Source organism: Ruditapes philippinarum, unplaced genomic scaffold, assembly GCF_026571515.1.
Source record: "Ruditapes philippinarum isolate M1 unplaced genomic scaffold, ASM2657151v2 ctg2621_1_1_1_1, whole genome shotgun sequence".
In the NCBI taxonomy this organism is placed as follows: Eukaryota; Metazoa; Mollusca; class Bivalvia; order Venerida; family Veneridae; genus Ruditapes; species Ruditapes philippinarum.
In genome coordinates, this window is record NW_026860298.1 from 81,539 (window position 1) to 100,209 (window position 18,671).

The following is an 18,671-nucleotide window of genomic DNA, read 5'->3' on the forward strand; positions in this document are numbered from 1 at the left end:
AATCAAGCAAATGAAAATCTACAACTTTTTTGCACTTATCAATTGTAACCACGGCCCGGTGAAATAGCGGGGACTTTGACTTTTTGATTCTCCTTTTATTAAAGGCTCCGCCTTGCAGAGGCAGTCAGGTTGTAAAATTCCCGCAAGATGTCCCCACTCTTCCATTGGGATTATCCTTAGCGATTGATTTTCGCCGAAGCCGTGTCAGTGCGTGGACAACCAAAAGATAGAAACTTAGTTTATTTCCCCTGCTAATTTCCACTTTTCCCCCGTGGACGGATTGGGCGTGGTTATAATTGACTGGTGCATTTTTCTCTTTGGGATATATCTATTTCAGAATATAACAGTTAGTTCAATATCTTTATTGACCACATACATTGTATGAATATTTCATCAAAAGATAATATATATTAAATATATGTATAATTGATTTGCAAAACAATAACAAGATCGATTACATATCAAAAATTGTCAGGCGAGTGTTTACACATATTGCACATTTATTCACAAAGTAGCAAAAAAATTTAATAAATTGCACAAGACTTTAGTCTTACCGGAAGTCCGTCAAGAGTGACGTCATACAACAAGTAAACGTAAGTGTTCATTAGTGAGCATTAACAAAATTTAATTGGTCAAGAGCGGCGCAGAAATACTGCAATCCTATTGGGAGAAATAATTTTAAACGCCAAATAAAAACAGAAATAATGTCAACAAGTTGGTCATTAAGTAGCTATATACATGTATAATACTATATGATGACGTCACACATTTAATTATATGATCGCCTCATGAGATTATATTGTGCGTTAAGAGTGCATTAATTAAGTGTTGCAATTGTCTTTTGAAGTATGCAAATTCACGGAGGAGTAACTGTTACACGGAGAATGGAGTTCTCCTGTTAACTTTCCAGGAGTTTTTCTGATTACTGAACGGAGTTCCTTGAAAACGTTACGAATTTCGTCGGAAAACTTTAAGTTTTCCAGGAATTCCGTGACAGTTATCAAAAGAACTCCGGACTAGTTATCAGAAAAACGCCTTCATCTGTATAACAGTTCCTCCCCCGTGAAATTAGATCTCATTGACAAAATCATCATGTCAAATAAAAAAAAATTCAAAAATTCAACTTATACAGTGTCATTTTAAATACAATGAAGCCCGTTTAGACTAGAAGCACGGAAGTTGTTGTATTCACTGCAAACAATATACATGTATCTTAAGTATGTGAACATAGCTTAATACTTAACATTTTTATCATAAAATCTAAACATAATATACATAATATAGTAAAATTAGGCGATGTTATAGTATGCTTGTAAAACCGATATTAACTGATTAATTCAACATTTTCATTTAAATACCTTTTCATTCACATGTCTAAGCAAATAGAAATGGAAGTGGGTACAAAGTTGTATGGAAAGGTATATCCCTATAAAAATGAAGCATTATATAACATGGAAAAAAATAGAAGAAAAATAATGTAAATAACACGAGATGACATATACACATGTAGATAGTTTCTTTTTTATAATGAACTATTATATATTACAAATGGATTTTTTTTAGATATAAGGGCGTCTTGAAGGTAACCAACATATCCGTAAGATATCAAAAAGAGCAGCGGACAAATAACCTGCATACGCCTGATTTTTTTTACAGAGAGTACTGCAAGTTACACTGAAAACAATCTACCGAATAAAACAGCGGCCAATAAACTGACTAAAAGGCACTTTGAAAGCTAATCATCGCCGTTCCTGTATTTGACCGTTTCTATCCGTACACCGACAGGCCTAAGCCAATCAAAATGGAGAGTTTAATACCACATGATAACAAAATGGCCGACAAAAGACCTCACAAGGGGCGCCATTCACCATGTTTTTGTCGGTTACATTTAGCTAAAAACATTAGCTCTATTCCTTTGGAAGGAGTCTATTTCACGAACGACATATTTTTTCGAATATCCGACTGAAGGACAATTCCTAGCATTTTTGGAAATGCCAATACTAAACGAACGTGCTTTAAATATTAGCATTTGTAAAATTGTTATATTTTCAACAATGATTGGCCGGGGTCCAAACAATTGACGGTCAGTCCATTGTGATAAACGTGCGGACATATGGTTGCTATGAAATGTCACGTTTTCAGGTCCTTCTAATAAAAAAGTAAGTTCATTTATATTCATGAAAATTATATAAATGTACACCAAACTTTACATGCTAAAATACATGTACATAATAAAACATAATGTTCCTCATAAACAAGAGTTGTCCGTTAAGACAGCGCTCTCAACTATTCTCAGTGCTTGAAAAGGGGAATATCTTTGTAAAACGGTAACTTAGAGTTATGGGACCTGTGTCCATCCTTTAAAACAATCACAGAGAACAAGTGTGTGAAGTTTTAACCCATTTCATTCAGTAATTTTGGAGATACCAACTTGCACGCAAAAAAACTTTACCAATGTGTGACAACGACTCCGACATCGGTGGTCGACGCTGTGGTGTGTGCAATAGCTCTCATTCTTTGAATGGTCGAGCTTAATTGCATGGATCACATAATTTTTGCAAAATAAATCTCAATGAAATACATGTGGCAAAATTTGCTTCAATCAAATACATTTTATAGTAAAACATTCAAAAAATATCATGGTCAAACGCTGCAAATGATATATATGCACTTTAAAAAAACAGCAATGGACTATAAACAAATGAAATAATAATTTGCTTTGATTACCATTCAGGTCATGATTATATCTAATTAATTTTTATTTTTATTGTATCAAAAAGAACATGTGAATTTCTTTGATCTCAAGCATTGTATATATCTCTCTCTCTCTCTCTTTGTTTTTTTTAATTATACGAGTTACTCACAGTTCGTATTATGCCGTCGATTTATTTACGTTTAATACGAATCGCATTCTTCGGCGGCAAAATTTACGGTCGCGTCATCGCCTCCGTTTACTGCCGTATACAGCGGGTTAGTGGAACAAAGTGGGCCCAGTTTCTCGCGCTGCTGTTTCTGCTTTCGTTGATATACATAGTAACCGAGGGCGACGCCAATGACAACTAAAAGTATTGCAGCTCCAAGTACTATCCATACAACGACCGACGGCCCGGCTCGATCCTCACCAGGAATGTGTTTTGCTTGCCGAGACACAGGCAGATTTGGATTGATTATAGGTTTAAGTGTTTGTTTTGACTTTGTGGTTGTGTTCGTGTGTTGTGGTGCAGATGTTACAATCTCTTTTCGTGTAGTTGATGGTGCTTGTGTAGGCTTTGATGTAGTTACTCTAGTTGTTGATTTCCGAATTATTGGTGCTTCTGTTGTTTTAACAGTTGTTGGAGGTTTCGTTGTCGTTGGATGCGTATGTGTTGTTGGTGTTGTTGTTGTTTTTGTTGTAGGTTTGGGTGTTGTTGTTTTCGTTGTCGGTTTGGGTCTTGTTGTTTTCGTTATGGGTTTGGGTGTTGTTGTTTTCTTTGTGGGTTGTGGCGTCATTCTTGTTGTTAATTTTACCGTTGATTGTTTTATAGTTGTTGATGAGCTCATTTCCGAACTTGCATCTGAAATACAAAACGGTGCTTATTACAACAGCCTTAATTAAAACAATAAGATACACTATCTCACCACTATTCACGGAGCACTGAGAGACTACGAACAACTGCGATCACTTATAGGTGGTAAATTCATTTTGAGGTAAGTGCGTATCAAACATATAAAAACAACATCACGTCCTTGTTGAACAAGAGCCATGTCAACATGGCCATCCCCCGCCGAATGTGTTTGCTCATTGGAAGAATGTATATGTAGTAGAACAGAATAATTATATTTTAAGAGGTCTTTTGGTAATGAAAACTGATGGCTATAGTGATTACAGATTTGAAACCTATGTGAATACTGATGAATGAAAATAACAAAGGGCAATAACTGAAAAATAATGCAGGGTAGGTTATCATTCTTGTGTGCTGCATCCCTCCTCAGTAAAATCTACCAACCTATGAAGTTTCAAGTTGATACCTCAAATACTTTTTGAGAAAAAAATTGAATTGAAAAATTAAGTATGAAAAATAACAAAGGGCAATAACTCAAAAATTATAAAAGGTAGAGATATCATTCTTGTGCAGTGCACACCTCCTGAGTGAGATCTATGCACCTATGAAGTTTCATTTTGATATCTCAAAGGCTTTTTGAGTTATGCTCCGGACAAAAATTAATTTTGAAAAATAACAAAGGGCAATAACTCAAAAATAATGCAGGGTGAGATCCATCGACCTTTGAATTTTTTCAAGTTGATACCTCAAATACTTTTTGAGATAAGCTCTGGACAAAATAGCATAAAAAAACAAAGGGCAATAACTCAAAAATTGTATAGGGAAGAGTTATCATTCTTGCGCACAACATTCCTCCTCAATAAGATCTATCCACCTATGACATTTCATGTTGATATCTCAAATACTTTTTTAGTTATGCTCCACTCAGGTGAAAAATTAGGTATGAAAAATAACAAAGGGCAATAACTCAAAAATTATGAAAGGTAGAGTTATCATTTATGTGCACTGCACACCTCCTGAGTGAGATCTATGCACCTATGAAGTTTCATGTTAATATCTCATAGGCTTTTGGAGTTATGCTCTGGACAAAAATCAATTTTGAAAAATAACAAAGGGCAATAACTCAAAAATCATGCAAGGTAGAGTTATCATTCTTGTGCACTGCACAATGAGGTATATCCACATATAACATTCCTCCTCAATAAGATCTATCCACCTATGACATTTCATGTTGATATCTCAAACACTTTTTGAGTTATGCTCCACTCTGGTGAAAAATTAGGTATAAAAAATAACAAAGGGCAATAACTCAAACATTATAAAAGGTAGAGTTATCATTCATGAGCACTGCACACCTCCTGAGTGAGATCTATGCACCTATGAAGTTTCATGTTAATATCTCATAGGCTTTTGGAGTTATGCTCTGGACAAAAATCAATTTTGAAAAATAACAAAGGGCAGTAACTCAAAAATCATGCAAGGTAGAGTTATCATTCTTGTGCACTGCACTCCTCCTCAATGAGGTCTATCCACCTATGAAGTTTCAAGTTGATAACTTAAATACTTTTAGAGATCTGCTACGGACAAAAATGTCGGACGGAAGGACGGACGGACGGACGGAAGGTCGGACGGACGGACGGACGGAGACTATTTCTATATCCTCCGCCGAAAATTTTCGGCGGGGGATAATTAAGTAGGCTATTTAATTTCATGAATATCTTGCAAATCAATACCAAAAATGACACAAAGAAAGGGAAATAAACTTCCATTGATGGCCTTTGCAAAGTGGTTTGAATTGGCCACATGATACCGGTAATACATACTCTATAACAAGTAGAGAAACTGATAGCGATCAGCATGGATCCTGGTCAAACTGCGCGAATGCGCAGGCTGGTCTGGATCCATGCTGGTCGCAAACCCATTATGTTGGTTTTGTCATGGCGCGGCTCAATTATTATTAACAGGTCATGCATGTATATCCAAACGGAGTGCTGTATGACAAATTCGTGTTTGACGTGGTTAAACAGAAAAAATTAACTGATCGTGTAAATTCGGCAAATTTCGTCATTTTCCGTTCGTAACCCTCAATGTTGGCAAGAAGCATTGTATGATCATGGTTAAACAGACGCTTATAGAAAAGTTCACAGAGTTTCAAAAATACCGCTTAAACTACTAGTACTAGTAGTGCTTTTTTGATAATTTATTACCGTATAACGCCACGACGCTCTTACTCACGACGTTTATTTTGAACGTGACGTCACAGATTTTACTCAGTTGAGGGCGCATATTTCTGATTTCTATACAACTCGAAAAAAAAAATCAACGTGTTTCAAGTTACTTTTAACGTTAGTATTTATAATACAGTGGATTTCTGTTGAAATTTTACATTAGTTTAAGACTGATGCCTTTCTTATACATTCACAAACAGTTCGGCTACAGTGACCTTTAAAAACTTGTAAATTAGATATAAAACCAACCTGCACACCGTGCCAGAGAGACATCATCAAAGGCGAAATCGCTCCTATACCCAGTCCCACGTGTTGCCACCATTAATATCTGAAACAATTTCATTTCTTGTGTACATTAAGTGTGTTTTGTTTATATAAGCATAATAATTATGTGGCTTTCTTTCATTTATTAATAAGATATGAATATAAACGTTACTTGACACATTCCCCTACTTCTGTAGATAAGATGGTCCTGCCGCTTGGTTTCATAGGAAAAGCTCCGGGAGTCGCTGGTCCGAACCTCGGGCGAGGGGAAATTTCTCCGTTACAATTTGATCTCAGACATGAGTTAAATGTCTGACTCTATCACCGCATATAGGTCCTTAGCTAAGAAGTTGGTAATAACTGGTCAGTGATCCAGGAAAGCCGGTTAGCTGGAACAATAGCTCTAACGGCTAGTAAATTGCAAACATTGGCGTATAAACCAACCGAACCAAACTGCAGACAATATTTTGCCTCAAAATTTACATTGCTCGTCAAACTGTACACACTATATTTTTAACCCGTTCCTATTTATATATGTACAGTACGGTGAGACGCTTACCTGGATAAACATATGTATCGAGGAGAGTAGCTTACCTGGAATGGTTCTGACTGTTCTTTCAACCGGATAAACATATGTATCGGGGCAAGTAGCTTACCTGGAAAGGTTCTGACTGTTCTATCAGACAGATAAACATATGTATCGGGGCGAGTAGCTCACCTGGAAATGTTCTGATTGTTCTTTTAATCGAATAAACAAATCTTTTAATCGAATAAACAAATGTAGCGAGACGTGTAGCTTACCTGGAAATGTTCTGATTGTACTTTCAACCGGATAAACATATGTATCGGGGCGAGTAGCTTACCTGGAAAGGTCCTGACTGTTCTATCAGCTGGATTAACAAATGTATCGGGGCGAGTGGTTTACCTGGAAAGGTCCTGACTGTTCTATCAGCTGGATAAACATATGTATCGGGGCGAGTGGCTTACCTGGAAAGGTTTTGATTGTTCTATCAGCTGGATAAACATATGAATCGGGGCGAGTGGTTTACTTGAAAAGGTTCTGATTGTTCTTTCAACCGGATAAACAAATGTAGCGAGTCGAGTAGCTTACCTGGAAAGGTTCTAATTGTTCTATCAGCTGGATAAACATATGTATCGGGGCGAGTGGCTTACCTGGAAAGGTTCTGACTGTTCTTTCACCCGGATAAACATATGTATCGGGGTGAGTAGCTTACCTGGAAAGGTTCTGACTGTTCTTTCACCCGGATAAACATATGTATCGGGGCGAGTAGCTTACCTGGAAAGGTTCTGATTGTTCTTTCAACCGGATAAACATATGTATCGGGGCGAGTAGCTTACCTGGAAAGGTTCTGACTGTTTTTTCACCCGGATCAACTCTTCATACCACACGTCACCCCGATCTTCATTTGCATGGAACAAGGCGTTAAGTGAAGATACGTTTTGCACACTTTCTGGCTTAACAAACACCTGGTAATCTCCTATATCTGAAATAGTGAAGAACAATGCCCGGCTTTCATGAAATAGGTTCGCTTTAACCAATGTTAGAACAACAAACAATGGTATTTTTATATTAATGAAGAACAATGATCAAAGTAATTAGGTACTAGCGATGAAGCTGACTCCCCTTAACACAAAGAAATTGTTTTGAATTTTCAAGGCGATAGTTAGCCTTCAGTGGTTAAATGTCTGCCTTTCACCCCAGAGATCATGGGTCCGGTCGATCCTTCCTGGGGACATGATCATGTGGGTGGGACATGACCATGTACCCACATATGATACCAGTACTTGTCAGTTCTATGAAGCAGACAAGCATGCGGATCAAATAAGTTTCATGCATTCATCGTAGTAGAGCTAAACTTAGTTAACTTAATTAACACGTATATTACAACTATTTTACAGCATTGAGATTGAATTTACTACAAAAGATTTTCATCAAAGTTATCAGAAGAATGCATTATTCATCATTAGAATAGTTCCATCTTTCGTGTAAACATTTCTGCCTTGCGAAGATCGATATAAACTTTAAAAACTTACCACTTTCCCCTAAAATGTGAAACCAGAACGTGAAACAAGCCTGTTTACTATAGTTGGCCGGATATAATGGAGATTGTAAAATCGCTTTATGTTGAAACCTTGTTGGACTCGAGGTCTCAAAATACATGTAATGTCCTACAAGAGTAAAAAAAAAACGTGTACATATTTTTATTTTCAGGTATGTATACACATATTGTTTTATTTCTTTTGCTTATGTTTTCTAAGTTAGCAAAAGTATTTTATAGTTTTAAAACATTCCTGTTGGAAGAACGCCATTTGTTGAATTATTTAAGTTTTAAGCAAAATCTGGACAGCATCAACGAGACATCAATCGGAGAATCTCGGTTGATATTCATAATCCGTGGTTTGACGGAAAGGTCCGAGAAGATGCGATTGGCATACGGTATAAAATATGCGATAAGTGTCATGTATACACAAAATACTAATCAGTAAACATCAAAATCAACGTAATAAACCTCATATAATAATTCATATTTATACATTTCAAAGCATATAAACGTATAAATTCAAAGGCAAACTGTATTTTCATTACATAATTCCACTTCAAACTCGGAGTTCACCATTAATGTCTCGTATAACGCCGGCGATGAGGGCAGTGGAAATACAAATCAAATTGGAATTAAAACCATTATATATTGTATAACTTAAACTTAATAATGTACAATAACTGTTCTGTTCTATTTCACTATCACGGTCATGTTTTAGACTCTACTTATCTTATAACTTTTAATTTAATAAGTGGTTTAAATAGTCGGACATGTAGCATTAAAATACTACGAATCAACTCCAGAGATATTAAAATACATAGATTTATTGTTAAGGCAAAATTTTCAGCCCACAATTATTCTACTACCCTGGGCTTGTTTCATGGATATTTTAGTACCATGTAACCTTACCGTCTCCTCCAGCGCCAAGTGTGTGGTCATGGCTAGGCCCCGTACGTGACGTACTTGTCTTTCCGGTATTCCATCTCCAGTCCTGATCGTCTTTGTCGTGATGTGACCATCCGCAAAGTTCCGGGTCTTCAAAGTCACACGAAACTGGTGGCCTCCACGCTAAAAATAACATATAAGTCTTCTTTTCGGATACATGTGACATTGTATTGATAGTTAATGACATGCTACCGAGTTCAAGTCAGTGCTGAAAAAATGCCAAAATTCACGAAGGAATCTACATCGGCAAGGTCAATGAAATCATATCTTGAGGCATAAATGATTTTAAACCGAGAAAATATCGAACTTTATCCTTCATGTATTTTCCTGGAGGAATTCTTTAAAATTTTGACTTTATCTTATTGGTTTCTTTAAATAAGTAAATGTGTTCGGATAAATATGACATATATCTCACTGGTGAGAAACTTAATATCTGAAACATGAGCTTCCTATTGGTGAAATACAGAAACTCTTATGATATATGGTTCATGATAAACATCAAAAACATGCCCTTTCCATATTGATCTATTTCGGTATCTTAATACATTCTTATTTGTAGAAACAACATGTTGAGTAGGAGAAGTGCCACTTTGTCACAAAGTACGACAATCACAGATGCTAAGTCTCATAATAGAGAACATTTACATTAAAATCCAATAATTCATGATATTCATAATTTCACTATCTTATCTGACCTTGGACCTATACACGTGACCTTGAACTTGGCCAACGGGACCTATTTTTTTATTCGACGCAATGCCTTACAAGTTATACAGCAACCCTTCTATGAAAGAGAGGTTCACTTTGAACAAGTATTTATCTCTGATTTCTTACAGCCAGCAATCTTGACACTTGACCTACTTTATGTGCGAAACACTTCGTTTTATGATAGTGTCAAGTATTACAAAAACATTATTTCATGTTATTGTATGTAGAAGATACGCTATGTAAAAATATGCTCCGGACAAATCTAGACATTTCAAAATCATTAGCGGCCTTGACCTTGCATATACTGACCTATATCATGCTGGAAAGACCCATGATAATTATACATATAATTTTCATCCCTCATTTTATAATTATTGAATTGCAGGTACACACAATTTGACTTTCATACTAGTATCTATTTTTCTGACCTGTAACTTCTAAGTGTGAACTAAATTATGCGCGCAGCCCTGCCTAACAGTGGTATACAATTTGTGCCAATTTATATTGAAGTATCACCACGCATGTTAATGTGTTGCTTCGGACAAGCGTTTCCCTTTAACCTCATAGTATGACCTTGACCTTTAACCTAGAAATTGCGGTTATGCGCCTTTCACAACGGCTCATAATGATGATGATATGTCAAATAAATCTAAAAATCCATCAATGCCTGTAGAAAATATGCTCCGGACAAAAACAAATCTGAATGCGATGTTTTATCTTTAATGACCTTGACCTTACAAATCTTGACCTATAATATGCTTCTCATGAGTGGTAAGCATGTCTGATATAATCCTAAAAGTTGCCATACATTTTTATCAAACGTTTATGGTGATCATCGTCAGAACACCTCTTATCTTTTACTCAAATGTACATTGTGAACTTACGGATACACAATGGTGTCGGTGCACTCCAGTCAGACCCGTCACATATAAGCGTTTTTTCGCCTTTTAGTTGATACATTGCTGCGCATGTGAATTTTAATAAGGCTCCACCGAACTCTTGGGTGATCTTCAAAGTGTCTGTCGGCGAGATGGTTTGACAAGTGCTTGCTGAAACAAAGAATTGCATTATATAACAGACCATTTACCCAGCAAACCGTTTATATGGAAAGCCGTTATTGCCTTATCGATCTATCATAACAAAAGTATGTACAATGGGAATACATTTTTATCTATAAGCACGTGACGTCACTTGTTTTCAATGTAAAATAACTATTTTACATATCTTTGAAAAATAATACTTCTCAATTCTGAATGTAATATAAATGAAATAACTGCCCAAATTAGTCTGTGATATACTCAGTTTTACTCATAATTATATTAGTGACGCGTTATTAGTGACGTCACCACTCAGACAAAACAAGAAAGCAGATTTAGCTTTTTATTTTAAATTTTGTTTATGCGCCGTCAAGTACAAATTATAGAATATATGAAAAATGCAATTAATATATATTAGTTATAAAGATTTATAAAAACGACTACTTTACAAACAACCGTTTACAAACGGTCATATAACCGACCAGAATTATTCATTTCCAATTTATAACTAATACTGCAAAAAAGTGGGTTTTTTTTTATAAATTGACAACATTTGTGTATAAACTATATAAAGTAACAATTAACCAATGAAAAGCGATGTTACAAATGAGAAGTATTATAAACGTTACACGTACGATTATCCAATGAAAAGCGACTTTACAAAAGTGCAGTATTACAAATGACAATTTTTTTAAAATTCTTGATGAGCTTTTAAAGTACTCACTTGAATACGTGAAATCTGACTCATAAAAAGGAGGAAATACAAACGTGTGAACGTGACAATAAACTACATGTATACAGAATATAAATCAATCTTGATTGACAGAAATATAGACACCCTGAATCTTTGAGATTATCCGTTGTCCAGAATGACCGCATTATTTCGGCCGGATTCAAGCTTGTTTCTAATAGTATTGACAAATGAGAAGCATGTTTAACGGGCACAGGTTGTGTGCTTGAACAACGCTCACGAACTCTTCCGATTTATCCGAATGTTAGGTCATCTGACAAATACATCAAAACATATATCAGTAGGGATGAATGCAATGCTAAACGTGCGCTATATTCCTTGAAAAATGATGCAATAAATATATATGAACAGCTGTTTTCTTCTCAAAATCGAGGCAAAAATGCTGCACGTGACACCTTAAAAATGGCGTCATATACGAGTACAACGTGGTATGGCCGCCCTATAGAAATTAACTCGTGTATTGTGCCTTACAATCCTTGCAATTTATAATTTGGCCCAACTAAAATTATTTGACCGAATCTGAAAAATCGTCCTAGTCGATTTTCAGCGTGCGTGTGGTTGTTAACGAAATTTAAGGTGGCCAAAATAGGATTCCGTAGAATTTCATTTGACTTATTTCATCAGTATTGTACAAAAGTCAACTAAAGGAGTTGGCTTTGGTTAGGAAGAATGCAATTATTCCAACTTACTCATCACAATGTTTTCATAATTGTTTCCTTTTGTTTTTTTATATGAATCAGACCACAGAAATTAACACTTTGACCTACACTATTGATAATTTAAGTGTATCACTTTAGAATTAGAGAGCTTTTTCACTTTTTTCAAGTAGTTTTGGACATTTTCTTTTATTTAAGATAAGATAATGTAAACAGAATGATAAAAAGAGATCGACATTTCGCCTTTGAAGTCAAGAGTTATAAATATGATTTGAGCCGTGCATTTCTACACATGATTACCACGTATATGTTCGGTCAACTTCGTTAGTTTCCGTATGTAGTATGTATTGAGAAAACGGCAGAAAGTGGAAAGAGTTCAATAAAGTCTTCAGGTAAGTCTTTCCATCGAAGGCCCGTGTACTGATACCGCTGTGGCTGAATAACCGGGACTTTGATACCATGTAGGCATATCTATAGATTACGAACTCCTGGTTCACTCAGGTGTCCGTCTGCTGAAATAATCACAGAGGGCCTGAGTCTATCGTGGTGTTCATCTATCAGTAAAGCTTGAAAGTTGCCAAAACAAAAAATGACCTTTACAGTGAGGATGCGTTACTTAAACCAAAAATACATAATACTTGCATAAACATAGTACAAAGTAAGCCACAATATAACGGTTGTTAATTCCTGAACTCTGAAATGTCTATCTTGCCAAAATACAGATAATGTATGACTAATACATGTGTCGTGTATGTGTTTCTACATACATAATTATATAGTCATATAGTTTATAAAATCATTATCACGTAGTTTTGTCTCTTCGTTTAAATAATTTGGCATAAAAGCACGGAAACTGTCGAAATATACCGATCTGTCACGATCTTATACGAGTATCATGATGGAGGTAATACCTTAATATGAATGAGTCATTTTAATTCTATTGCGTTTTATTTTGCAGTATCGTCAAGACCAAAGGTAGGTTTTAAGCGCATCCGGACTTAGTCAGGTTACGATTTTCCTCATTTAACATGTTATAAAAAATACTTTCATTTTTTATTTATTTTTACATAAAATGAGCTCAACATTTACGAGGCAATCGAAAGGCGGCTTAAGGTTTGCTTATTACATTCGAATGTAAAAATTGTCCCCAAGATTAGAGTAAGTCATAGGTATGTGGGGTAGCAATTGTGTCGTCAGGACCTTCCTATCTAACATCTTTTACGCACTTATTACATTTTTATAATTATATAATACCGTGCTTTCCCGTCGTATATCTAAGACTCTTTAATTGTTTTAACCCATTACTTCGTATTCAGTAGTTCTATTAACATTATGTCACCCCGGTAGGGATTAGATGTGGTCAGTGATAGAATGTTGAAGTGCCCAAACCATTCTTAATCTGGCTTACTAAGTAATGTATATAAGTGTTTACAAGTTTTATCTGCTCTAATGAAATTTGGATTCTGCTAGACCTTTTTTCTGAGTGTACAGTTTGTTCAAGAAGGCACAAACGTTGGTTCTTTATATTTGTTATTTATCATTTTATAGTGGTCACACAAAAATAAAATTGACAGAAAATGGCCAAGAGTTTACGTATTACTTATGGTCTAAATTGTCTGGCATGACACTGATGATGTCATACCCGGACGGAATCTGATCCAACCCGTAAAAAATGGTTCTTTAATGTTTTGAATTGTCCCAGTTTTACTCATTCCTAGTTTGATTCGTCATATTTTAAGTGTAATTATTACTTTTGTGTAGTTTTTGTTACATAAAAAAGTTGTTTTGTGTGTATTTATTTTCTAGGACGGAATAAATATGTACTACGCGCCAACAGACAAAACTATTTTAAGTGGACAATTTAATTGGCGTTACAACAGAATAAAAATTTCTGAAAGAAAAGAGATGTCTAACATATTGTTTTCTGGTCTAATTTGGCATGGATAGCGTTGATGTTTAAGGCTAAAAATAGTCTATTTCTCATCAAGAATTTCTTTGATTTCAAAATTAAAATAGTGAAAATAAGAATCCCTACAGAAAGCCCAACACGGCAAAATTAAAATTGTTGCAGGCTCGGTTTGATTGAGCCTGTTCATGGACGGTACCGTCAATAGCTAACTACCTTCCACGCCCCCTAGCACCGGCTTAAGCAGAATTCAACATTTAACATAAACTGGCACAATTTTGAATTTTGAAACGTCCGCAGATGTGGTCATATGGCGGTTAAGCCTTACTGTCGTGATCCGGAGAGTAAACTACCATCATACCACCATTGTTATGTACAGGTCACTTTCGTTTAGCCCCTGTATGGTCATTCGCGCTGTTCCTATGCACTAGTGGAGGCACCTTTACTGGTAAACTGCTTTACAGCCTGCCAAGGAACGATGAGGTGGCCGATTTGTGCTGTGGTGAATTCAAAGTGGCTTACAGCGGTTATCTGGATAGTATATTTAAAAAAAACGTCGCCATTACCAGTATGTGGCACCGTCCGGTTGGCTCAGCTTGTAGAGCTTTGGACTGTGAATCAAGCTACCCGGGTCTATTCCCGGACGATGCAGGTCAATTTTAATTGATCATGAAATCCTTTCTACCATAATTTCGCACTGTATTTCCGTTCTGACGTGTACAGAAGTCAGTGGCGGTTCAGGCCCGGGCTTCAGGGCTGCAGTCCCCCCAGCTCGGCCCAAAGATACGTTTACCAGCTGGGCTAGAATATATTTTTATAAGTTTCAAACTTTATTGGCTGTAGTGTATTCCCTTATCAAAATATTTATTGCTGTCATCCAGTTGTTAATCTCCTGCCTGGGGGCTTGGCAGAGATCTTTATCTATCAACATGCTTGAATGACTTCAATGTTTAAACTGCATAATTGATTGGTTTATAACTTTCCAAAGGTCTAATGAAATTAATATCACAGATAATGGCAAATAGATGTACATTGTACACTATATTTTACTTAGTTTTTTTCCATTTTCTTTGCCGCTATAATTAAGAAATTGAAAATTATTATTTGTAAATTAAAAACATGGCGAGTTTTATGAAGATATTATTAAAGGAATCGTACTTTAATAACTAGTTTTACTAAGATTTTTATCAAGATGAAATGATTGGTCATTTACTTTTAATAACTTTTCATGACAGTTATATTTTTTAAATAAAATTTAAAATATAATGACCTCTGGATTCATTGATGGAAAAAATTCTTATTGAATATTACTGTTTTAACATATTTTATTTATCAATTTTTACAAGCATGTAACATTTTTACATCACAATATATATGGATTGGAAAACAAAAAATATTACTGTTTGAAATTATGTTTCTTGTACAATAGAAAGGCAATATTTTAATACCACTTTAATTATTCATATCAGAAAATTGATCAAGTATTTGAAATTATTTTTATCAACGGTCGTGCATACATTGGTAATTAAGTGTGTGGTTCTTTTGTAAATGCGTAATACTAAACACCAGAGGAATTCTATTTGAAAGACCTTGCAAACACTAACCTATACAAAATATAATGTGATGTTAAATCCAAAAGGTACCATAAACAGCACAAGAAAGTCAAAGAAATTACACCATTTACAACCTCATATTTCAAAATTTTCTCAGTCTATGGGAGGGGACACCCCTCCCAGACCCACCCCGATTACATATATAAGCAAAGTACATTGCCACTCTTAAAATGAGCTAAAAACACATAAATTACAATTTTTTGTCACATGAACAAGATGCTGGTCAAATCTTTAAACATGCACAGTTTTCGCCTGTTGCGTTATTTATAAAAATCTTCCACCCATATGTCAGCCCCCCCCCCCCAGGAAACCATGTTCTGTATCCGCCCCTGAGAAGTAACTAGCAGTTCCCGGCGAAATTGTAAACACCTTGTACTGGTAAAATGCTAGGAACGGTGCGGTGGCTGAATTGTACTCTGGTGAATTAGTTGCGGTCTGTTGTCGTGATCCGGAGCACCACCACAATTTTTATGTTCCGTTCTACTTCAGTTAACAACTTTCATTTGCACCTCACAAGAAACATCAAGAAGAAACCTCATTAAGTCAAAATTTTAATTATCAACAGTGAAGTACCCTATTTTGTCTTACATCCGGGTTATAACTCATCGTGCTTGCACATGACTTTAAAAACACGGATTACTTGGAACTTGACACGGAAGTATTCAGAGAATCAACACATAAAAATATAAAAAAAACTAACTAGGTGATAAAAAGAAAAAAAAATCATCCACTCAATGAAGGAAATGCATTTTTCCTCGTTTTTCAAATTGCAATTATTGCAAGCAAATTGTTTTTGTTGCTTTTTGATTAAAGCGTGAATAAGCTGTTTTAAGTCCGTCGGTTAAATCGTTTTTTGTTGGTGTTTCTTGGTTTTTTTTCTGTTTTTTTTTTTAATTTTCTATAAATTAAAGTGACAAAGGAATTAAACATTTAGAGTTCTAAAATCTAAATTTTTCGTGACAAAATTTAATTCTGAGAGAAAAAAATGGTCAATGTTGAAAAAAAATGTTGTGCATACAGCAGTAAATTATTCGAGACTTTTCAGTAAAGTGTATGTTTAACACAGTATTTACGGAGAATGCCGAACAATCCCGAAGTTATGAGAACTGCGCATATTGTGATCATCGGGGGTGTTAAAGGTTTAATTTCAAGTAACAGCAACCCACCCGCTTATATTCATTATATTTGTGGTCCCTTACCTATACAAATTGGTGGATCACTGGACCACTTGGAGCCGAAGCACACTGCCCTGTCTATACCATATAGATGGTATCCAGATTTGCACGTGTAGTCAACCACGGAACTTCCGGAACGTAATCGGTAATCTCCGTTCCTTATGTTTAAATTTCTCGTGGAGCAGAACCCCCGTTTCACTGAAAAAAGAAAGACAAAATTATAACATTTATTTGCATGATAATGATTTGATTCTTACGCCATTTTAAAAGGCACTGAGGGAAATAATATATTCATAATGCGTCTTTTGTAAAAGAAACTTTAAGGAAATGTCAGCATTTTTATAGACTTGCACAACGTCTTATTATTACGCACTTTATTATCATAATAGAGCTGTTAATAACCCGGTTATAAAACGCATGAATAAACTTGATTTAAAACAGTACGCGAGTGTAGATTCATTTTGCTTCGTTTTGTTTCATTTGTTTACAATTTGAAATTTTTTTAAAATGTAAATGATATAACTGTTATTATAATTCTACACAGTTGTAACGTGAATTTTCATTGGTTAATGGAGACGTTGATATAGTGTATATATAAGGCCAATTCATGATTTGTTTCCTCAAAGAAAAGAACTATATGGTAGTGTATGAAAAATGTTGTTTGCAATACTGTTTGTAGCTCTTTTTTAAAATTTTAATTTTAAATTAAAGTGTATGTTTTCTGTCTCAGACGTAAGAATATTTCTTTTTCTGTTGAAAGAGCAAACGTAATTTGTTTATAATGTATTTATATGGGTTTAGAACATGTGAAAATTTAATTATCTCAAGAAATACCGTTGAATTTGGCATAATTTGTGGTAAGGAAGCAATTTTTTCTTGTAAACAAAGTGTTTTTTTGCATTAACTTCCATACAAAATACTAATTAACTGTAATTAAACCAATTGCTAAAACCGTAAAGGAACAAAAAGATCAAATAAGTATATTGCATGACAAGACACCAAAAATAAAAGCTATTGAAAATAAAAGAAAAAAAGACAACATCCTCTAGGCTTAATGGGCCTTTAAGCTTTCAATGCCCTGTTCAAAAGTCAAAACTAAACACATCCATTATACAAGGTATTTTAAAATTAGGTTAAACTAAATCATTTGATGAAATCAATCTTAGTAACACAATTGCTTTTTTTTTCTGGACGTAGTTAACAACTAACGGTTTTAAAAGAAAAAAAGATCGTTCGTTTAATTGTCAACAGTACAGTAACAGTTCATAAAACAAAAGAAAATAATGGCTTCTTAGTTTATTCGGACAAATTACCATAATAAGATAACGATCTGGAAAAAAACACTTGAATTATAACAGATTTTCTCTTGGGAAAAGATAATATCTTTATTCAAGGAAACGATACTTTTACAAGTTGTCGTAACCTTAGCATTTCTTTTTTTCTAATTATTTAAGTTGTTTTTTCTCAAAATATTCTGAAGTTATTTATAGTAACAAAATTGAGTGATGTTAAGTTCATAGAATGAACTATGCGTCATTACATACATGTATAGTTAAAAAACATTCGGTAAATCTCGCCACTTTCCGTATCATTCAAGAGTGTGTTTACAATATTAGTTATTAAGAATTCTGACAGGTTATGTGGCCCTATTTAAACGGTTGTTTGCATATATAACCCACATCGCTAGGCGAAGGTTATATTGCAAACTGCGGTTTACATCCAGCCACATAACATGTCAGGAATCTTTATAACGAATTTCTAATAAAGCAAAGGAACTCTTATT

At 34.9% G+C, this 18,671-nt stretch overlaps 1 protein-coding gene across 1 annotated transcript in view; it reads right to left on the bottom strand.

Annotated features, from left to right (window-relative positions):
• Positions 1 to 346: 346 nt before the first annotated feature.
• The window catches only part of LOC132759587 (MAM and LDL-receptor class A domain-containing protein 2-like), a 28,191-nt gene continuing 9,866 nt past the window's right edge, over positions 347 to 18,671 (bottom strand). The window contains exons 2-8 of the mRNA XM_060751402.1: positions 16,913 to 17,086; positions 10,635 to 10,799; positions 9,007 to 9,165; positions 8,090 to 8,224; positions 7,394 to 7,539; positions 6,020 to 6,098; positions 347 to 3,554 (exon numbers count right to left, since the gene is read on the bottom strand). Of these exons, the coding sequence (XP_060607385.1) occupies positions 2,896 to 3,554; positions 6,020 to 6,098; positions 7,394 to 7,539; positions 8,090 to 8,224; positions 9,007 to 9,165; positions 10,635 to 10,799; positions 16,913 to 17,086 (1,517 nt within the window). The 3' untranslated portion in view covers positions 347 to 2,895. The remainder of the gene's footprint in view (positions 3,555 to 6,019; positions 6,099 to 7,393; positions 7,540 to 8,089; positions 8,225 to 9,006; positions 9,166 to 10,634; positions 10,800 to 16,912; positions 17,087 to 18,671) is intronic.